The sequence below is a fragment of the Nerophis lumbriciformis genome, linkage group LG20 (genome assembly GCF_033978685.3).
Source record: "Nerophis lumbriciformis linkage group LG20, RoL_Nlum_v2.1, whole genome shotgun sequence".
Classification (NCBI taxonomy): domain Eukaryota; kingdom Metazoa; phylum Chordata; class Actinopteri; order Syngnathiformes; family Syngnathidae; genus Nerophis; species Nerophis lumbriciformis.
Window position 1 is genome coordinate 8,086,178 of NC_084567.2, and position 23,637 is coordinate 8,109,814.

The following is a 23,637-nucleotide window of genomic DNA, read 5'->3' on the forward strand; positions in this document are numbered from 1 at the left end:
GGTTGAGAAAGGTTTTTCTTAAACTGTTTAACAATTTGCTCACGCATTTGTTGACAAAGTGGTGACCCTCGCCCCATCCTTATTTGTGAATGACTGAGCATTTCATGGAATCTACTTTTATACCCAATCATGGCACCCACCTGTTCCCAATTTGCCTGTTCACCTGTGGGATGTTCCAAATAAGTGTTTGATGAGCATTCCTCAACTTTATCAGTATTTATTGCCACCTTTCCCAACTTCTTTGTCACGTGTTGCTGGCATCAAATTCTAAAGTTAATGATTATTTGCAAAAAATAAAAATATTTATCAGTTTGAACATCAAATATCTTGTCTTTGTAGCATATTCAACTGAATATGGGTTGAAAATGATTTGCAAATCATTGTATTCACAATTTCACAAGTCATATGGTAACAGGGTTTGTATTTGCTAGGCCATTTTCAAGAAGGACACTTAAGAGAAAGAGCGTGTACCACTGGCTTATACAGCGTCGAATGGGTGCTACAAATTGTGAGTTCAAATACTTTATTTCTTAATGTTTTCATGTTTTATTTGTTTTATACAACTCTTTTAATTTTGACAGTACCACGTAAGATATGTTTCTTTTGCTGAAGCGGGTTTATAGAATGTTAAATGCGCCGAAAAATAGACCGCTTTGTACACCGTTGAGGGGCTTCAATGTCCAGTAGTGTGCAAGTGGGTTTCTGTATAGTATATAGACGGTATTTTGAGAGGTGAAGTCAGACTAAGTAGGACATCACCGAAGGCCTAGCTGAGAAACGCACGGCCCGCCATTGCCTTCTAGAGTGTATTTTATTACAGTCACTATCATTTTGGATTTTACGTACCACTTCTTGTTGCTATATTTGCGATTTATTTATTTGTTTTTCTGTGTTAATCTATTGATTGCATAAACAGACACAAATGTGGGTTTGTGTATGTACATTCAAAGTATTTTGATAGCAAAAAGGATTCTTAAAATATGGAGCAGCTCAATTATGAGCATGAAATGCAAGCTAAGATGAGCAGCTTCAAATGTGTATAATGAACGATGTAAATAGATAAAAGTTACCTTAATTTTCAAAATGTAGTTGTCAAATGTTGGATATTGTAATATTCCAGGAATGTGGGCTCATACAACTTCTTTGTTTGTCTTGTCTTTATTGCACAGGATGCAGCACGGTGAAACAGGGGTTAGTGCGTGTGCCTCACAATACAAAGGTCCTGGGTTCAATCCCGGGCTCGGGGTCTTTCTGTGTGGAGTTTGCATGTTCTCCCCGTGACTGTGTGGGTTCCCTCCGGGTACTCCGGCTTCCTCCCACCTCCAGAGACATGCACCTGGGGATAGGTTGATTGGCAACACTAAATGGTCCCTAGTGTGTGAATGTGAGTGTGAATGTTGTCTGTCTATCTGTGTTGGCCCTGTGATGAGATGGCGACTTGTCCAGGGTGTACCCCGCCTTCCGCCCGAATGCAACTGAGATAGGCTCTAACACCCCCACGATCCCGAAAGGGACAAGCGGTAGAAAATGGATGGATGGATGGGCGATACGACCACTGTGTCACACAACAACCCCAATGCATCCAGAGACTGTTTAACACCTGTTTTGGACTGGTGAAAGCACTTGGATCACTATGGCAGGGAATCTGTCGCTTCATCCTGGACAATATTTAGAGTGTCCGTCCTGAGATCGGTAGGTTGTGAGTTCATACCAAAGACTATAAAAATGGGACCCATTACATCCCCGCTTGGCACTCAGCATCAAGGGTTGGAATTGGGGGTTAAATCACCAAAAATGATTCCTGGGCGCGGCCACCGCTGCTGCTCACTGCTCCCCTCACCTCCCAGGGGGTGATCAAGGGTGATGGGTCAAATACAGAGAAAAATTTCGCCACACCTCGTGTAGGTGTGTGACAATCATTTGTACTTTAACTTTAACTTAAATATTCATGACAAATTCGTGCTTTGTTTTAAAGATGTGCTATTTGGATTTACACTGTATGAAACATTTTTTGAAAATGAATTTTACCTTTGCATCCTCATTATACTATTGGCTAAGTTTTATATTCATAAATGTACGTTTCTCAATACCCGACCTGTTTTTTTGTGCCTTTAAAAAAAGAATTAGAACTCTATGTTAAAACACTCTCTACCTCTAACAACCAAAAAGCTGTGAAAACGATGATGCTGTGTTCCAAATTTAAATTATTTACTGAACTTGTGTGAGACTATGGCATACTTGCCAACCTTGAGACCTCCGATTTCGGGGGGTGGGGGTGGGGGCGTGGTCGGGGGTGGGGCGGGGGCGTGGTTAAGATATATATATAAGAAATACTTGACTTTCAATTAATTCTAGCTATATATATTTATTTTATTACATATGTATATATATATATATATATATATATATATATATATATATATATATATATATATATATATATATATATATATATATATATACATACATACATATAAATAAATAAAAGAAATACTTGAATTTCAGTGATCATTTATTTACACATGTACACACACATAACACTCATCTACTCATTGTTGAGTTAAGGGTTGAATTGTCCATCCTTGTTCTATTCTCTGTCACTATTTCAGAACACACACATTATACAAATATACATTATAAAATCAATAAGAAAACGGGAGCTCTAATTTGGGAGTCTGAATTAGGATCAGAAGTTCCTATATAAACATTGCGCACTCACGTCGACTTTTTGTATTGATTACTGCAGCTGTGCACTGGATTCATTCACAAATACAAACTACAACTCACAAACACTTTAGAGTTAGGCTCCACCATCAGAATGTGTACTCACATGGATATTATTCAGTGAGTTGATTCACCAAAAGTAACCTGTTATACAGGAGGAAAAAGCACACAGGACGTTTCAATTGTTCACAGACTGGTCGCGCTCATCAGAATGACAAGACACTTCCGGTCTGCAGGTGATAGCATTCAATTGTAAAGAAACACCCTACTGCCCCCTACTGACCAATGTGAATACTGATAAATGTGTAATGACAGCTCCAAAAACGAATTCAAACCACAAAATAAAATAGATAAATCAACACAAAAATGTGACACATTATGGGTGGGTCACATATGCATGTACAGTAGATGGCAGTATTGTCCTGTTTATATTGTGAGAAAGCAGACGTGTGAACAGGCTGTCAACACGTCACCCAGGTCCGCATGGAGCCGGAGAGGGCGTGGCCTCCAGCTCCGCCTGAATTTCGGGAGATTTTCCGGAGAAAATTTGTCCCGGGAGGTTTTCGGGAGAGGCGCTGAATTTCGGGAGTCTCCCGGAAAATCCAGGAGGGTTGGCAAGTATGGACTATGGCTTTGCACTTATATATATATATATATATATATATATATATATATATATATATATATATATATATATATATATATACATCATCGTTTTCACAGCTTTTTTTCACATCAAGTGCCATCTTTAGAATGTGGAAAGATGGCACTTGATGGCCATAAGATGTAACTGCACTTTATATATATATATATATATATATATATATATATATATATATATATATATATATATATATATAGATATATATATAGATATATATAGATATGTATATATATATATATATATATATATATATATATATATATATATATATATATATATATATATATATATATATATATATGGTATTTCCAAGTCCAAGTGTCCATACATACATATGTATGTATGTATGTATGTATGTATACATATGTATGTATGTATGTATGTATGTATGTATGTATGTATATATATATATATATATATATATATATATATATATACATACACATACATACATACATACATACATACATATATATATACATACATACATACATGTATGTGTGTGTGTGTGTGTGTGTGTGTGTGTGTGTGTGTGTGTGTGTGTGTGTGTGTGTGTGTGTGTGTGTATGTGTGAGTGTGAGTGTGTGTGTATGTGTGTATGTATGTATGTATATATATATATATATGTATGTATATATATATACGTGTATATATATATGTGTATATATATATATATGTATATATATATGTATATATATATATGTATATATATATACACGTATATATATATATATATATATATATATATATATATATATATATATATATATATATATATATATATGTATGTATGTATGTATGTATGTATGTATGTATGTATGTATGTATGTATGTATGTATGTATGTATGTATGTATGTATGTATGTATGTATTAGCAATCTATTTTAGTTACTTTATTGAGTTTACAACCCCCTGGCGCTGATTTCTTCTGTTTTTTGTACTTATTTTGATTATTGTTATTTCTAAATTGTTTGTAAATGTTGCAGTTTATAAATAAAGGTTTATAAAATTAAAAAAAATAAAATTAAAAAAAACAAAAAAAAACGCTTTACTTCCTATCATCAGCGTAATTTCCCTATTTCTTCCGAAAGTCCCGCCTCCCAGCAAAAGTCATTGGCTTACACCTCGTAGCCAGCCGCTACAATATTATCAGTAGAACCACGAACCGTTGTTTCAAAACAATGTTTAAAATGCCTTTATTTTGAAGGGGGGAAGCTGTCAAGTAAGGAACGGAAGTTGCTGACTTCTGGCGCGTGCGCAAACGTTCTGCCTACATCAAAGCGAAGACAAAGATGGCGGACTGAGTGTTCTGTGTGGCGTTCCAGGCTAGTTTCCGATTTACGATCTGTAACGTTATACATTCAAGCCAATATGGCTACAAATCTGGTTTTTGTAAAGCTCACGTAATACAAGTTGAGTTTAGAGCGATGGAGTGTTACCTAAAGTGAGGAATGACGACATAATAGAAGATGGACTATGCTAAGATGGCGACGTCTGGTAGAAGAAAACGTGAAAGAGAATCAGCGTCAACAACTTCCAGCACATTCTCAACGGAGATAAAGACCAGGACTGTAAATAAAGGTGAGTGAGTTGCAGAGACGGCTTCAGGGTTGTTTTCTTGAGCAGGAGGCAAACTGGTGTGGATGAAAGTTCTAGAAGTGGGAGGAGGAGGCAGGCCTTCAGAACCACAGTTCTGTGTTGACTGGTTAAATGGATGCAGATGTTCATTACTTGTTTACAATGAACCCGAAGAAATGTGGGATTTGGTTGTTGGCAGCCCTTTGAGACACTCAATCAATCAATGCTTATTTATATAGCCCTAAATCACAAGTGTCTCAAAGGGCTGCACAAGCCACAGCGACATCCTCGGTACAGAGCCCACATAAGGGCAAGGAAAAACTCACCCCAGTGGGACGTCGATGTGAATGACTCTGAGAAACCTTGGAGAGGACCGCATATGTGGGTAACCCCCCGCCCCCCGCCTCCCCTTTAGGGGAGACCGAAAGCAATGGATGTCGAGTGGGTCTGACATAATATTGTGAAAGTCCAGTCCATAGAGGATCCAACATATCAGCGAAAGTCCAGTCCACAGTGGATCCAACATAATAGTGAGAGTCCAGTCCATAGTGGATCCAACATAATAGTGAGAGTCCAGTCCATAGTGGATCCAACATAATAGTGAGAGTCCAGTCCACAGTGGGGCCAGCAGGAAACCATCCCGAGCGGAGACGGGTCGGCAGCGCAGAGATGTCCCCAACCGATGCACAGGCGAGCGGTCCACCCCGGGTCCCGACTCTGGACAGCCAGCACTTCATCCATGGCCACCGGACCTGTGCCCCTCCCCCCTCAAGGAAAAGGGGAGCAGAGGAGAAAAGAAAAGAAACGGCAGATCAACTGGTCTAACAGGGGGGCTATTTAAAGGCTAGAGTATACAAATGAGTTTTAAGATGGGACTTAAATGCTTCTACTGCGGTAGCATCTCTAACTGTTACCGGGAGGGCATTCCATAGTACTGGAGCCCCAATAGAAAACGCTCTATAGCCCGCAGACTTTTTTTGGGCTCTGGGAATCACTAATAAGCCGGAGTTCTTTGAACGCAGATTTCTTGCCGGGACATATGGTACAATACAATCGGCAAGATAGGATGGAGCTAGACCAGGGGTCGGCAACCTTTACCACTTAAAGAGCCATTTTGACCAGTTTCACAAATTAAAGAAAACAATGGGAGCCACAAAAATCTTTTGAAATTTAAAATTAAATAACACTGCATACAAAGTTGTTTTTTTTGCTTTGTGCTATGTATTATCCAGGAGTCTCAGATACGAGGGCCACACCTTAATATGAAAACAGAATGTTAGTGCGGCCCGCAAGATTTATATGAATGACGCTTGACAGCGTCATACTTGCCAACCCTCCCGATTTTTCCGGCAGACTACTAATTTCAAGGCATCTATTCCATCGAACGTGCCGTGATGGTACAGCATTTAGCGCCCACTACAACCAGTGTGCCGGCCCAGCCTTACGTCTTATAGGGCTTCTGCTTGCTCACGTAAGCGCCGGCAAGGCATACTTGGTCAACAACCACACAGGTTACACTGACGGTGGCGGTATAAAAAACTTTAACACTCTTACTAATAATGCTCCACACTGTGAACCCACACCAAACAAGAATGACAAACACATTTCAGGAGAACATCTGCACCTTAACACAACATAAACACAACAGAACAAATACCCAGAATCCCATGCAACCCTAACTCTTCCGGGCTACATTATACACCCCCGCTACCAAACCCGGCCCACCTCAACCGACGCACAGGGGGGGGGGGGGGGGGGGTATTGGTAGCGGAGGTGTATAATGTAGCCCGGAAGAGTTAGGGCTGCATGGGATTCTGGGTATTTGTTCTGTTGTGTTTATGTTGTGTTAAGGTGCAGATGTTCTCCCAAAATGTGGGGGGGGGGGTTGATGTGTGAGGGTGCAGGGTTGGGGTGGGGGCGGGGTTCGGTGGTAGCAGGGGTGTATAATGTAGCCCGGAAGAGTCAGGGCTGCATGAGATTCTGGGTATTTGTTCTGTTGTGTTTATGTTGTGTTAAGGTGCAGATGTTCTCCCAAAATGTGTTTGTCATTCTTGTTTGGTTTTGGTTCAAAGTGTGGCGCATTATTAGTAAGAGTGTTAAAGTTGTTTTAAATGGCCACCGTCAGTGTAACCTGTGTGGCTGTTGACCAAGTATGCCTTGCTGTCACTTACGTGTGCAAGCAAAGGATTCATATAACAAGAGGCTGGGCTGGCACGGTGATTACACAGGTTGTAGAGGGCGCTAAATGATGTACCATCATGGCACGCCCTTATTATTATTGTAAGGGTGAAAGTCGGACAATATTAATCCCGGGAGATTTCTGCAAGAGGCACTGAAATCCGGAAGTCTCCCGGGAAAATTGGGGGGGTCGGCAAGTAAGCAGCTGAGCCGCATCAGAGTGATCAAAGAGCCGCATCCGGAGCCGCGGGTTGCCGACCCCTGAGCTAGACCGTGTAGTATTTTATACGTAAGTAGTAAAACCTTAAAGTCACATCTTAAGTGCACAGGAAGCCTGTGCAGATGAGCCAGTATAGGTATATATATATATGTATATAAAGGTATATACAGTATAGGCGTAATATGATCAAACTTTCTTGTTCTTGTCAAAAGTCTAGCAGCCGCATTTTGTACCGACTGTAATCTTTTAATGCTAGACATAGGGAGACCCGAAAATAATATGTTACAGTAATCAAGACGTAACGAACGCATGAATAATGATCTCAGCGTCGCTAGTGGACAAAATGGAACGAATTTTAGCGATATTACTGAGATGAAAGAAGGCCGTTTTAGTAACACTCTTAATGTGTGACTCAAACGAGAGAGTTGGGTCGAAGATAATACCCAGATTCTTTACCCTAAATCAGGGGTCGGCAACCCGCGGCTCCGGAGCCGCATGCGGCTCTTTGACCACTCTGATGCGGCTCAGCTGCATACTTGCCAACCCTCCCGATTTTCCCGGGAGACTTACGGATTTCGGTGCCTCTCCCAGGGCAAATATTCTCCGATTTTCACCCTAACAATAAAAATATGGGCGTGCCATAATGAAACAGCATTTAACGCCCTCTACAACCTGAACAAACAGCGTGCCAACACAGCCACATGTTGTATGCGGCTTCTGCTTGCACACGTAAGTGACAGCAATGCATACTTGGGCGGCAACCGTGCCAGAAACCTGAGGGTTGCAGGTTCGCTGCCCGCCTCTTACCATCCAAAAATCGCTGCCGTTGTGTCCTTGGGCGGGACACTTCACCCTTTGCCCCCGGTGCCACTCACACCGGTGAATTGAATGATGAATGATAGGTGGTGGTTGGAGGGGCCGTTGGCGCAAATTGCAGCCACTCTTCCGTCAGTCTACTCCAGGGCAGCTGTGGCTATGAAAGTAGCTTACCACCACCAGGTGTGAATGATTGATGGGTTCTACATGTAAAGCGACTTTGGGTACTTAGAAAAGCGCTATATAAATCCCAGTTATTATTATTATTATCATTATTAACAGCCATACAGGTCACACTGACGGTGGCTGTATAAAACAACTCTAACACTCTTACTAATATGCGCCACACTGTAGACCCACACCAAACAAGAATGACAAACACATTTCGGGAGAACATCTGCACTGTAACACAATATAAACACAACAGAACAAATACCCAGAATCCCACGCAGCCCTAACTCTTCCGGGCTACATTATAACATTATACACCCCCGCTACCAGCAAACCCCCCCCCCCCCCCCCCCAACCCTGCTCCCCCACACATCAACACCCCCCCCCCTTCCCTCCGTGCGTCGGTTGAGGGGGGCGGGGTTTGCTTTAAATAAGAAAATCGCATTTCAGTAGGCCTTTAAAGTTGTTTTATACGGCCACCGTCAGTGTAACCTGTGTGGCTGTTGATCAAATATGCCTTGCTGTCACTTACGTGTGCAAGCAGAAGCCTCATACAACATGTGACTGGGCCGGCACGCTGTTTGTACAGGTTGTAGAAGGCGTTAAATGCTGTGCCATCACGGCACGCCCATATTATTGTTGCTAGGGTGAAAATCAACGGACGTTCAAGAGAATAGTTGCCCTGTAATTCGGGAGTCTCCCGGAAAAATCGGGAGGGTTGGCAAGTATTCATTCATATAAAAGTCGCGGGCCGCACTAACATTACATTTTCATATCAAAGTGCGGGCCGCGTGTCTGAGACCCCTGGTTTATACATAGCACAAAGCAAAAAAAACTATGCATGCAGTGTTATTTCATTTTAAATTTCAAAAGAGTTTTGTGGCTCCCATTGTTTTCTTTAATTTGTGAAACTGGTCAAAATGGCTCTTTGAGTGGTAAAGGTTGCCGACCCCTGCCCTAAATCATTCGTGATTTAGGGCTATTTAAGTAAACATTGATTGATTGATTGTGTCACGTGTTCACATCCTCTTGTCTGCGGTCAGGTCCACACCGTGGAAAAATTGGACAATAGATCAAAGAAAATATGAAGTGATGAAGCAATAGTGGTTTTAGATGAGGGGTCGACAACCCAAAACGTCGAAAGAGCCATATTGGAGCAAAAATACAAAAAAATGAATCTGTCTGGAGCCACAAAAAATGAAAAGCCGCATATAAGTGTTATAATGAACATGATGTAAGTGTCTATATTAGTGTGTATGTTTTTGTTGTTGTTTTACTTTTGTAGCTGTGTGTAGAAGTGGCTGGTTGCATCAGCTCTGCTCATTTAACCCTTGTGTAATGTTCATATTGTTGTTACTCAGCCAGCGTTTGTGGGTCTGATGGACCCGTTGCATTTTGTGGCTTCCAATGCCTCACAATCAAACACTTTTATGTTAAAATACTGAACAGATGTTTACTTTATCCCAATAAACATCTGTTTCGGTGCAACAGGGGTTAGTGCATGTGCCTCACAATACGAAGATCCTGAGTTCAATCCCGAGCTCGGGATCTTTCTGTGTGGAGTTTGCATGTTCTCCCGGTGACTGCGTGGGTTCCCTCTGGGTACTCCGGCTTCCTCCCACCTCCAAAGACATGCACCTGGGGATAGGTTGATTGGCAACACTAAATGGTCCCTAGTGTGTGAATGTGAGTGTGAATGTTGTCTGTCTATCTGTGTTGGCCCTGTGATGAGGTGGCGACTTGTCCCGGGTGTACCCCGCCTTCCGCCAGAATGCAGTTGAGTAAGGCTCCAGCACCCCCCCAAAAGGGACAAGCGGTAGAAAATGGATGGATGGATGGATCTTGGGTTTTACTTCGAACTGTTGAAAAAAATCTCCGGGCACAAAGCCGTGTGCAGTGGCTGAATATGAGGCTCTTTCTCGGGGTAAAATGAAGAGCAAAGAGCACGGAGGTTGCTCAACATTATGATAGTCAAGGTCTCGTATTTTAAGACAAGTTTACATCACTACTGTCACCCCAGCGGTACATATCTGGTTTTATATCTTTCAAATTAATGAATTAAGCTATGCTTACATTTTAATGTCGCTTTTTCCACTCTGCATAACGCCGGCATGTTGAAAATACGGTGTGTTATGCTCTTTATTGTCATTGCACAATGACATTTCATGTTCACCACAAACCCGTTCAAGATTAGACAAACATTGTACAGGTAGACAAAACAGGAACGGTGATGGGTCGCCACTACGGCGCTCTGTAAAAGGTGGAAAAAAGGTAGACGCTGGGGGTGGATGAGTAAAAAGAGTCGATCTTAGACTGTGCTCCTTTTGGGGGAGAAGGCACAGACTGGGGCCGAGACAAAAACTTGATAGCCGATAAGCACACAAACGTTTTACATAGAAACCACAAGACTTGCAACAGGAGGGGAGGCGACAGGCATCCGGTCCGAAGCTGCCAGCCACTAGGGCGCTGCTCCATTTTCCTTCATACCACGTGGGGTGAAGCGGTGGGGGTATGTGTGCATATGTTGCTGTGGTCCATAGTGCGTGTATGTATATGTTAAAGGGGAACATTATCACCAGACCTATGTAAGCGTCAATACGTACCTTGATGTTGCAGAAAAAAGACCATATATTTTTTTAACCGATTTCCGAACTCTAAATGGGTGAATTTTGGCGAATTAAACACCTTTCTATTATTGGCTCACCGGGAAGCAATCCGCCATTTTCTCAAACACATTACAAACACCGAATCAAATCAGCTCTGTTATTTTCCGTACCTTGGAGACATCATGCCTCGTCGGTGTGTTGTCGGAGGGTGTAACAACACGAACAGGGACGGATTCAAGTTGCACCAGTGATGCGAAAGTGGCAAGAAATTGGACGAAATTTGTTCAACATACGAGGGTGTAAGGAAAGCCGACGAAAATGGTCAGTCGTTTGTTCCGCACACTTTACCGACGAAAGCTATGCTACGACAGAGATGGCAAGAATGTGTGGATATCCTGCGACACTCAAAGCAGATGCATTTCCAACGATAAAGTCAAAGAAATCTGCCGCCAGACCCCCATTGAATCTGCCGGAGTGTGTGAGCCATTCAGGGACAAAGGACCTCGGTAGCACGGCAAGCAATGGCGGCAGTTTGTTCCCGCAGACGAGCGAGCTAAACCCCCTGGATGTCTTGGCTCACACCGTCCCTTATGCCACCGAAGATGATCAAGAGGAGAATATCGACCCTAGCTTCCCTGGCCTGCTGACATCAACTCCAAAACTGGACAGATCAGCTTTCAGGAAAAGAGAGCGGATGAGGGTATGTCTACAGAATATATTAATTGATGAAAACTTTATTCATTACTCGCGGTTTTACGTAAATTATTATACATAAACTGTGTTTACCAATAATTTAGCTTAAAAACATTACAACACTTAAAAACAAACACATACCAATCGTTGGTTAGAAGGCGATCGCCGAATTCGTCCTCGCTTTCTCCCGTGTCGCTGGCTGTCGTGTCGTTTTCGTCGGTTTCGCTTGCATACGGTTCAAACCGATATGGCTCAATAGCTTCAATTTCTTCTTCAATTTCGCTTAAGCCGCTGAAATCCGAGTCTGAATCTGAGCTAATGTCGCTATACCTTGCTGTTCTATCCGCCATGTTTGTTTGTGTTGGCATCACTATGTGACGTCACAGGTGTATATAACGATGGTTAAAATCATGTACTTTGAAGCATTTTTTAGGGATATTGCGTGATGGGTCAAATTTTGAAAAAAACTTCGAAAAATAAAATAAACCACTGGGAACAGATTTTTAATGGTTTTAACTCTTCTGAAATTGTGATAATGTTCCCCTTTAAGTCTGTAGGTCTGGGGTCGCTCCGCAAGCGAGGGCAAAGGAACAGAGTTGATCTTTCCAGGTGTTGTTGACAGAGAGGAGAAATATTTTTTTTAGAGCTAGGCGGGCAAAGGATCTTGGGATATGAAAGGAAGCGAAGGATACACCACATGCTTGTTGCTAACGGGAGAAAAGGACTTTGTTGGCCGGATTCAAAGGACACTTGGAGAGTTTTGAATTGGCACAGCCTTTGCGCACCGCGATGACGTCAGCACCCCATAAATGCGCACTGCGAAGGGTGCAGCCGCCGAATTGGGACACAGCTGGTGCTGTAGTAGGTCTGGTGTCCCTTTATTAACTGTCTCCCGGATCCCATACAAAGATTCTTACCAACAGTAGATAACCCATTACTACGTCCTCCTCTCTGGGATGGAGTGTCCTTCTCTGGGGGTGTCAAAACAATCTTCAAGCACATCAAAACATTTCTTCCACGCAGTTTTTTTTCCCAAAATGAAACAATTTCAATTTCACATAGCTATCAGCCTTTTTTGTTCTCTTAAAGAAGTGTGGGGTAACCTGCCCAACACTTCTACTGGGTGTGTCGATTATTCTGCCCCATGCTTACTCAGTCTTATACATACAAAGGTAGCTTGGAGACTGTCTCACCTTAGATAGGTACCGCCTTCCCGCTGCTGGACCCGACTGCTGCTGTCGCTGACCCTGGGTCGCCGGCCGAACAGTTGAAGCCATGTCGGTCTTCTCCGATGTGTCAGGTGTGCTTCGGGAACAAGGAGCAGGAAGAAGTGGTCAGACATGCTTTGGTGGGTGATAGGACGCTCTCGTAGGCTCTCTTCAGAGTAGAGTCAAACTTGGTCCAAAGTATTTCTCACCTTGAGTCGGGCACTGCACATACTGCACAAAACTGGGGAGCACATTAATCAAGCAGGCTTTGTTAAAGCTCCAGTCCTCCAATGTATTGATGCTCAGCCCTCCCTCTCTGCACTTACCAGAGTTCATGATCCGATCAAAGCGGTGCAGGCCTGTTAGCGGAGCAGCTATGACGTGATTGAGCGGGTGTAGCTGCGATTCTGTAATGATTTTCGCACGGCTGTCCCGAAGCATGTTGTTGCTCGCCAACCATAGTTCCAGTTTGCCTGTTTTGGGTACAATGGACTTGGCGTTGATTCGGAAGATGCTCAGAATCGGTGGCCTGTGTGGTATTTGCGCTAGCCTGCAACACCTCTTTCTCTCTCATCAAATTTCCCCAAATATGTTTTGATATCTGACTATGTATTTGAGTTCTTTGAGAATTATTTCCTGAAGGCGCTGCCTTCCCCTCATGAAGCCCAAACGGCTGCAGCCTACGTCTTCTCTGACCGCAGACAGACTGCAGGTAATAACTAATTAGTCTGATTTCTCAAATGGTTCGATTTTTTTCGTATTTTCAGTCCTACGTGTGAAGTCCCAGTGTCTGTGCACGCTCTCTAATGCGACTATCGGTCATACGCCGCTTACTTCCTTTCAGCACGGATAAATGTATTCCCGGTGACCTATGACGTCACACCAAAACAATATATTTTTGGTTCGGTTCTTGTTGTGCTTGATGTCCGCTGTAATATTGGCACAGATAACAAATGTTACGTCTCTAATGCTGATGTTAAATAGCAGACTGCATCAAGAAATGATCTTACATGGCACTCAGAACATGACACAACCACCGGAGTTGCCGGATTGGAGGGCGCAGGTCCGACGCTAAGACTAGTAGATTGGGAGAGACTCAGAGAGTTGTTTTGAAGGAATTTTTGGATAGAGAATGGAAAGAAAACTTTGGAATGCGTCAAAGTTTATTCAATAAGCTCTGTGACTTCATGGAAGGAGTTTTAAATTCAAAGGATAAGATGGTTTGTGCCTGCTTCTAAATATCCCAAAAACTTGTTTTAAAGGGGAACATTATCACCAGACCTATGTAAGCGTCAATATATACCTTGATGTTGCAGAAAAAAGACAATATTTTTTTTAACCGATTTTCGAACTCTAAATGGGTGAATTTTGGCGAATTAAACACCTTTCTATTGTGACGTCACATCGGGAAGCAATCCGCCATTTTCTCAAACACATTACAAACACCGAATCAAATCAGCTCTGTTATTTTCCGTTTTTTTCGACTGTTTTCCGTACCTTGGAGACATCATGCCTCGTCGGTGTGTTGTTGGAGGGTGTAACAACACGAACAGGGACGGATTCAAGTTGCACCAGTGGCCCAAAGATGCGAAAGTGGCAAGAAATTGGACGAAATTTGTTCAAAATACGAGGGTGTGGGGAAAGCCGACGAAAATGGTCAGTCGTTTGTTCCGCACACTTTACCGACGAAAGCTATGCTACGACAGAGATGGCAAGAATGTGTGGATATCCTGCGACACTCAAAGCAGATGCATTTCCAACGATAAAGTCAAAGAAATCTGCCGCCAGACCCCCATTGAATCTGCCGGAGTGTGTGAGCAATTCAGGGACAAAGGACCTCGGTAGCACGGCAAGCAATGGCGGCAGTTTGTTCCCGCAGACGAGCAAGCTAAACCCCCTGGATGTCTTGGCTCACAACGTCCCTTATGCCACCGAAGATGATCAAGAGAAGAATATAATGGCCTGCTGACATCAACTCCAAAACTGGACAGATCAGCTTTCAGGAAAAGAGAGCGGATGAGGGTATGTCTACAGAATATATTAATTGATGAAAATTGGGCTGTCTGCACTCTCAAAGTGCATGTTGTTGCCAAATGTATTTCATATGCTGTAAACCTAGTTCATAGTTGTTAGTTTCCTTTAATGCCAAACAAACACATACCAATCGTTGGTTAGAAGGCGATCGCCGAATTCGTCCTCGCTTTCTCCCGTGTCGCTGGCTGTCGTGTCGTTTTCGTCGGTTTCGCTTGCATACGGTTCAAACCGATATGGCTCAATACCTTCAGTTTCTTCTTCAATTTCGTTTTTGCTACCTGCCTCCACACTACAACCATCCGTTTCAATACATGCGTAATCTGTTGAATCGCTTAAGCCGCTGAAATCCGAGTCTGAATCCAAGCTAATGTCGCTATAGCTTGCTGTTCTATCTGCCCTGTTTGTTTGTGTTGGCATCACTATGTGACGTCACAGGAAAATGGACGGGTGTATATAACGATGGTTAAAATCAGGCACTTTGAAGCTTTTTTTAGGGATATTGCGTGATGGGTAAAATTTTGAAAAAAAACTTCGAAAAATAAAATAAGCCACTGGGAACTGATTTTTAATGGTTTTAACCCTTCTGAAATTGTGATAATGTTCCCCTTTAAACAACAACAACTCAAAACCTTGTCCTGCTGTTTACTGCCGTTTGTTGTGTTTAATGAAGGGAAGAGGCAGGCAGGGAATTTGGAGACACTTTTTACTGTTTTACAAATTAGACAATATCACTAGTTTTGTTTCAGGTAAAAAAATGAGTATTGAAGTGAATGATTACCGTATTTTCCGCACTATAAGGCGCACCGGATTATTAGCCGCACCTTCAATGAATTACATATTTCATAACTTTGTCCACCAATAAGCCGCCCCGGATTATAAGCCGCGCCTACGCTGCGCTAAAGGGAATGTCAAAAAAACAGTCAGATAGTTCAGTCAAACTTTAATAATATATTGAAAACCAGCGTTCTAACAACTCTGTCCCAAAATGTACGCAAATGTGCAATCACAAACATAGTAAAATTCAAAATGGTGTAGAACAATAGCAACATAATGTTGCTCGAACGTTAATGTCACAACACACAAAATAAACATAGCGCTCACCTTCTGAAGTTATTCTTCATTCGTAAATCCTTCGAATTCTTCGTCTTCGGTGTCCGAATTGAAAAGTTGGGCGAATACGGGATCCAAAATGGCCGGTTCCGTCTCGTCGAAGTCACCGGAGTCAGTGTCACTGTTGTCCAGCAGTTCTGTGAATCCTGCCTTCCGGAAAGCTCGGACCACAGTTGTGACCGAAATATCTGCCCAGGCATTTACGATCCACTGGCAAATTTTGGCGTATGTCGTCCGGCGCTGTCTGCCCGTCTTAGTGAAGGTGTGTTCGCCTTCGGAGCTGTGTGAAAAAAGCCACCCGGCCTCTTCGCGTAAACTTCCCTTAACCACTCGCTCATCTTTTCTTCATCCATCCATCCCTTCGAGTTAGCTTTTATGATGACGCCGGCTGGAAAGGTCTCTTTTGGCAAGGTCTTCCTTTTGAATATCACCATGGGTGGAAGTTAGCATGGCAAGCTAGAACCACAGTGAAGGATGACTTCTCATTCCCTGTGGTGCGAATATTCACCGTACGTGCTCCCGTTCCACAGTGCGGTTCACAGGAATATCAGTTGCTGTGAAATACGGTAGTAATCCGTGTGCGGATGGAGAGATTGCGTCTTTTTATGAACCGGATCGCTTAGTAGGAGCCATTTTGTGGTCTTTACAGATGTAAACAGGAAATGAAACGTACGGTGATATCCGCGCGTTTTTTCTTCTTCTTCCGGGGGCGGGTGGTTGCTTACAGTAGAAGAAGAAGCGCTTCCTGTTCTATGGGGGCGGGTGCTTTCCTTGGCGGTTGCTTGCGTAGAAGAAGAAGCGCTTCCTGTTCTACCGGGAAAAAAGATGGCGGCTGTTTACCGAAGTTGCGAGATCGAAACTTTATGAAAATGAATCGTAATAAAGCGCACCGGGTTATAAGGCGCACTGTCAGCTTTTGAGAAAAATTGTGGTTTTTAGGTGCGCCTTATAGTGCGGAAAATACGGTATGATTGTTATTATTATTACGTAGTAGTATTAGTAGTAGTAGTAGTGGGGTGGTACTTCTGTCAGAAAACGGTAAGAAAATGGTAAAAGAAAATAATGTGGTGTCAGTTTTTTAGAGAATTTTTGATTTGTTCTTTTTTTTTTTGTAGAAGTAGCTGCCTAGCGGTTCCACTGATATACACGTCACCACAGACAGGCGTGCAAAGTCATCATTCAAAAATGCTTTTCAGCAGGTCGTGACTTTGCAGTCACTCCCAATCCTTCCTCCTCTACTGTTCCCGGCCGCTACTGCTAAAGACAACAGGTGATTAGATAACTCGTACCACCTGGGAGATCTAATCACCTGTTCAGCTGTGTCTCGCCGTCGGCACTGCCACGCCCCCGTCTGATGGTGCTCTGTCCTCAGCACCATGGACAGAGGCGGTGACCTCCGCTCCTGCAGGCAGCGCTGGCCACACCTCCCTCCACATATTTATTTATAAATATTGTTTAGCTAGATTACCATGTTCGGCAATGTTTGCTTTCAAACATTTTCAAAATAATTATATTTTCTTGATGCTAATAAATGGCACCAAAGACGCTATCCAATTCGAATAAAACACGCTTTCCTGCACGACAACAATTACTAAGCTTTTAGTGTCTGCTAGAAAAATCGACAACAAATATACGATAGATTGGACCAACAATCACATTTTTTATTACTAAGACTCAATATGACGTTAGTTTATTTATACAATCAGAGGTTTTGTTAGTTATATTTAGACATAGCAACCATAACATAACTTAAAATAACACAAACTATATGATCTCTTGTCCTTAGTTTACGCTTAGTTCTGCTCTCAAACACTAACTATAGAGTGAAGAATAAACCTGTTTGCATTACAAAATGTTTCTCAAACAAATCAAGTGTTCAAACAAACCTTTTATAAAGTGATCGCTGCAGACATTGTGTTGTTTGTGTCCTGCAGACGTCCAGCAGCTGATTGGTCATCAAGAAGAACTTCTCACTCTGTCAGGAGGGAGCTCCACTTTGAAGCCGGAGACTCCACAGCCACCCCACATTAAAAAGGAAGAGGAGGAACTCTGGATCACTCAGGAGGGAGAGTGTCTTCTAGGACCGCATGAGGCTGATCTCACCAAGTTGCCTCTGACTATTGTATCTGTGAAGATTGAAGATGATAAAGAGAAACCACAAGTAGACAACCCCTTAGCTCCACTATCAGATAGTGAGGCTGAAGACGAGGTTGGACAACATTTACACAGCGATACAGACTGTGAAGGTGATATGAGGACTCACACTGACAACAAATACTCTTAATTCTTTAAAAAGAAGAGACATACACATAATGACACGTACAGGAGAAAGTGTAGCGAAATCAAGGAGAAACATCTCTTGGATCATGTTTGAGCTAATAAAATGTGTTTGTGTCCTGCAGACGTCCAGCAGCTGTTTGGTCATCCAGAAGAACTTCCCCATCAGTCAAGAGGGAACTCCACTTTGAAGCAGGAGACTCCACAACCACGCCACATTAAAAAGGAAGAGGAGGAACTCTGGATCACTCAGGAGGGAGAGTGTCTTCTAGAACCGCAGGAAGCTGATCTCACCAAGTTGCCACTGACTGTTGTCTTTGTAAAGACTGAAGATGATGAAGAGAAACCACAACCAGACAACCTCCTAGCTCCACTATCAGATTGTGAGGCTGAGGACAAGATTGAAGAACCATTGAGCAGTGGTACAGACTGTGAAGGTGATTTTATGACTCAAACTAACAACAAACACTTTGAATGCTCTAAAAAGAAAAAAGGTAAAAAACGTTTGAGCAGCTCAGTTTGGGCTAAAAACTTTTCTAAACAGAGCAATTTGACTGATTACACGAGAACACACACAGTGGAAAAAACATTTACCTGTACGGTTTGTGGCAAAAGCTTTTCCCGAAACAGCTTTTTGACTGCACACATGAGAACACACACAGGAGAAAAACCATTTAACTGCTCAGTTTGCTGTAAAAGCTTTTCTATGAAGTGCAGTTTGACTGAACACATGAGAACACACACGGGAGAAAAACCATTTAATTGTTCAGTTTGTGCTAAATTATTTACTAGCAAAAGCAATTTGACTCAACACATGAGAACCCACACAGCAGAAAAACCATTTAGTTGTTTAGTTTGTGGTAAAAGCTTTCCCCAAAACGGATACTTGGCTGCACATATGAGAACACACACAGGAGAAAAACCATTCAACTGTTCAGTTTGTGGTAAAAGCTTTTCCATGAAGTGTAGTTTGACTGATCACGTGAGAACGCACACGGGAGAAAAACCATTTAACTGTTTAGTTTGTGCTAAATGTTTTTCTAGCAAGAGCAATTTGACTCAACACATGAGCATACACACAGGAGAAAAACGATTTAGTTGTTCAGTGTGTGCTAAAAGATTTCCCCAAAACAGTTATTTGACTGCGCACATGAGAACGCACACAGGAGAAAGACCATTTAACTGCTCCGTTTGTGATAAAAGCTTTTCTCAAAAGAGAAATTTGATTCAACATATGATAACACACACTGGGCAAAAACCATTTAATTGCTCAGTTTGTAGTAAAACCTTTTCTCAAAAGATCAGATTTACTCAACACTTGAGAACACACACTGGAGAAAAACCCTTCAATTGTTCAGGTTGTGTTAAAAGCTTTTTTACCAGACAAGGTTTGACTAAACATAAAATGAAACACAATGGAGAATGAACATTTAATTGGGCAGTTTGCAGTAAAATAATAATTTTTAATGCAGATGCATTAGGACACATAAGAACACACACGGGAGAATACCCAAACAGTTGTTTAGTTTGTGGTGTATTGCTGATATGTGGCGACATTCTTCCAAACCCAGGACCTCATCAAAATAAGCCCAAGTTTCTTACACATACCGTACATTAAAATGTTGAGGTGAGAAGTTATTCCATGGTGTGAAAAAGTGTTTTCCCCCTTCCTGATTTCTTGTTGTTTTATTGTATATTGGTCACACTTAAATGTTTCAGATAATCAAACCAATTGAATTTTTAGTCAAAGTCTATTAAGTGAACACAAATGTTGTTTTTAGATGAAGGCTTCTATTGTTAAGGAAGAAAACAAATTCAAACCTCATTGGCCTTGTGAGAGAAAGTGATTGCCCCTAACTGTTCGGTTTCTCTTGCCACACCCAGGCCTGATTACTGCCACGCCTGTTCTCTACCCAGAAATCACTTAATAGGACAAAGTGAAGTAGACCAGAAGCTAGACATCGTGCTGAGATCTAAAGGAATTCAGGAACAAATGACGTAGAATGTAATTGAGATCAATCATCTGGGAAAAGGTAATAAAACCAATTCTAAAACTTTGAGACTTGAGCAAACCACAGCAAGAGCCATTATCCTCAAATAGAGGAAACGTGGGACTGCAGTAAACCTTCCCAGAAGTGTCCGGCCAACCAAAATTACCCCAAGAGCACAGTAAAGACCCAAAGGAAACCAGGACAACATCTAAAGAACTGCAGGCCTCCATTGCCTTATTTAAAGGGGAACATTATCACCAGACCTATGTAAGCGTCAATATATACCTTGATGTTGCAGAAAAAAGACCATATATTTTTTTAACCGATTTCCGAACTCTAAATGGGTGAATTTTGGCGAATTAAACGCCTTTCTATTATTCGCTCTCGGAGCGATGACGCCACAACGTGACGTCACATCGGGAAGCAATCCTCCATTTTCTCAAACACCGAGTCAAATCAGCTCTGTTATTTTCTGTTTTTTCGACTGTTTTCCGTACCTTGGAGACATCATGCCTCGTCGGTGTGTTGTCGGAGGGTGTAACAACACGAACAGGGACGGATTCAAGTTGCACCAGTGGCCCAAAGATGCGAAAGTGGCAAGAAATTGGACGTTTGTTCCGCACACTTTACCGACGAAAGCTATGCTACGACAGAGATGGCAAGAATGTGTGGATATCCTGCGACACTCAAAGCAGATGCATTTCCAACCATAAAGTCAAAGAAATCTGCCGCCAGACCCCCATTGAATCTGCCGGAGTGTGTGAGCAATTCAGGGACAAAGGACCTCGGTAGCACGGCAAGCAATGGCGGCAGTTTGTTCCCGCAGAAGAGCGAGCTAAACCCCCTGGATGTCTTGGCTCACACCGTCCCTTATGCCACCGAAGATGATCAAGAGAAGAATATCGACCCTAGCTTCCCTGGCCTGCTGACATCAACTCCAAAACTGGACAGATCAGCTTTCAGGAAAAGAGCGCGGATGAGGGTATGTCTACAGAATATATTAATTGATGAAAATTGGGCTGTCTGCACTCTCAAAGTGCGTGTTGTTGCCAAATGTATTTCATATGCTGTAAACCTAGTTCATAGTTGTTAGTTTCCTTTAATGCCAAACAAACACATACCAATCGTTGGTTAGAAAGCGATCGCCGAATTCGTCCTCGCTTTCTCCCGTGTCGCTGGCTGTCGTGTCGTTTTCGTCGGTTTCGCTTGTATACGGTTCAAACCGATATGGCTCAATAGCTTCAGTTTCTTCTTCAATTTCGTTTTCGCTACCTGCCTCCACACTACAACCATCCGTTTCAATACATGCGTAATCTGTTGAATCGCTTAAGCCGCTGAAATCCGAGTCTGAATCCGAGCTAATGTCGCTATAGCTTGCTGTTCTATGCGCCATGTTTGTTTGTGTTGGCTTCACTATGTGACGTCACAGGAAAATGGACGGGTGTATATAACGATGGTTAAAATTAGGCACTTTGAAGCTTTTTTTAGGGATATTGCGTGATGGGTAAAATTTTGAAAAAAACTTCAAAAAATATAATAAGCCACTGGGAACTGATTTTTTAATGGTTTTAACCCTTCTGAAATTGTGATAATGTTCCCCTTTAAAGGCTAGAGTATACAAATGAGTTTTAAGATGGGACTTAAATGCTTCTAATTATGGATGCCAACAAGCAAGTAAACAAGAATTAATAGCCAATGCATTCACATCTTATTTGAATAAAGTGCTGCCAACACTTTTAGGTTGAAACGACAAGAAGAAACCTTTTCTGCTCACATTTTCAATATTCAAGAAATGTTCAATACAAGTACAGCAACCAACATTTGAACATTTAGATTTACCTGCTACTTTTGCTGTCGTCGTTTAACATAAAATAATACAATATTAATTTCAAAAATGAAATGCAACCGACTTCTCTTCAGGTTGAATCAATTTACCTGAGAAATTAAATGCAACCAAATAGTTTCAGGTGAAACAGGCAGTGGTTTGACATGCCACTACTCGCGTCAATAAACACGGAGCATCATAAAGACGTAACGGAAGTGACAGCGTACAAGTTTCGTAATGAACAAAGTTAGAAAAGGACTAAAGTGTGACCACTTTTTCGGTCACAAATAACATTTTGGTTTTTTTTACTTTTTCAAGAACACTAATATACTATGTTTACTACACGGTTTTTAAACCTTCCGCCTCAGCTTGCTTTGTGGCTTAAAGTTGTGTTGTGCCTTTATGTTATTGTGTGGTGACGTTTGTATTTGTCGTGGCTTTTGCAATCGTGCCGTAGCTGAAAGTTGTTGCGTTGTAATGTACAAAACCCGAAACCAGTGAAGTTGGCACATTGTGTGATTTGTAAATAAAAACAGAATACAATGATTTGCAAATCCTTTTCAACTTATATTCAATTGAATAGACTGCAAAGACAAGATATTTAATGTTCCAACTGAGAAACGTAATTTTTTTTTTTGCAAATAATCATTCATTTCGAATTTAATGGCAGCAACACATTGCAAAAAAGTTGTCACAGGGGCATTTTTACCACTGTGTTACATGGCCTTTCCTTCTAACAACACTCAGTAAACGTTTGGGAACTGAGGAGACCAATTTTTTAAGCTTTTTGGGTGGAATTCTTTCCCATTCTTGCTTGATGTACAGCTTAAGTTGTTCTACAGTCCGGGGTCTCCGTTGTGGTATTTTAGGCTTCATAATGCGCCACACATTTTCAATGGGAGACAGGTCTGGACTACAGGCAGGCCAGTCTAGTACCCGCACTCTTTCACTACGAAGCCACGCTTTTGTAACACGTGCAGAATGTGGCTTGGCATTGTCTTGCTGAAATAAGCAGGGGCGTTCATGAAAAAGACGTTGCTCCAAAACCTGTACGTACCTTTCAGCATTAATGGTGCCTTCACAGATGTGTAAGTTACCCATGCCTTGGGCACTAATACACCCCCATACCATCACAGATGCTGGCTTTTACACTTTGCGCCTATAACAGTCCGGATGGTTCTTTTCCTCTTTGGTCCGGAGGACACAACTACCACAGTTTCCAAAAACAATTTGAAATGTGGACTCGTCAGACCACAGAACACTTTTCCACTTTGCATCAGTCCATCTTAGATGAGCTCGGGCCCAGCAAAGCCGGTAGCGTTTCTGGGTGTTGTTGATCAATGGCTTTCGCTTAGCACAGTAGAGCTTTAACTTGCACTTAAAGATGTAGCGACGAACTGTAGTTACTGACAGTAGTTTTCTGAAGTGTTCCTGAGCCCATGTGGTGATATCCTTTACACACTGATGTCGCTTTTTAATGCAGTACCGCCTGAGGGATCGATTTGTCCAGATTCTCTGAACCATTCGATGACATTACGGACC

At 42.2% G+C, this 23,637-nt stretch overlaps 1 protein-coding gene across 1 annotated transcript; it reads left to right on the plus strand.

The window, feature by feature from the left end:
• Positions 1–4,681: 4,681 nt before the first annotated feature.
• On the plus strand, positions 4,682–20,629 carry LOC133619261 (uncharacterized). Its single transcript, XM_061980204.1, has 3 exons — positions 4,682–4,969; positions 17,937–18,248; positions 18,405–20,629. Exons 1-3 carry the CDS (start codon positions 4,858–4,860, stop codon positions 19,703–19,705), a joined length of 1,725 nt encoding a protein of 574 aa, XP_061836188.1. The 5' UTR covers positions 4,682–4,857; the 3' UTR covers positions 19,706–20,629.
• Positions 20,630–23,637: the final 3,008 nt, after the last annotated feature.

What these genes read in the sequence shown, in the direction of transcription:
- LOC133619261 (XM_061980204.1), top strand. Translation starts at nt 4,858, where the DNA reads ATGGACTATGCTAAGATGGCGACGTCTGGTAGAAGAAAACGTGAAAGA. An exon ending in GACCAGGACTGTAAATAAAG is followed by an intron (nt 4,970 to 17,936) that starts GTGAGTGAGTTG and finishes TGTGTCCTGCAG; the next exon opens with ACGTCCAGCAGCTGATTGGT. An exon ending in CAGCGATACAGACTGTGAAG is followed by an intron (nt 18,249 to 18,404) that starts GTGATATGAGGA and finishes TGTGTCCTGCAG; the next exon opens with ACGTCCAGCAGCTGTTTGGT.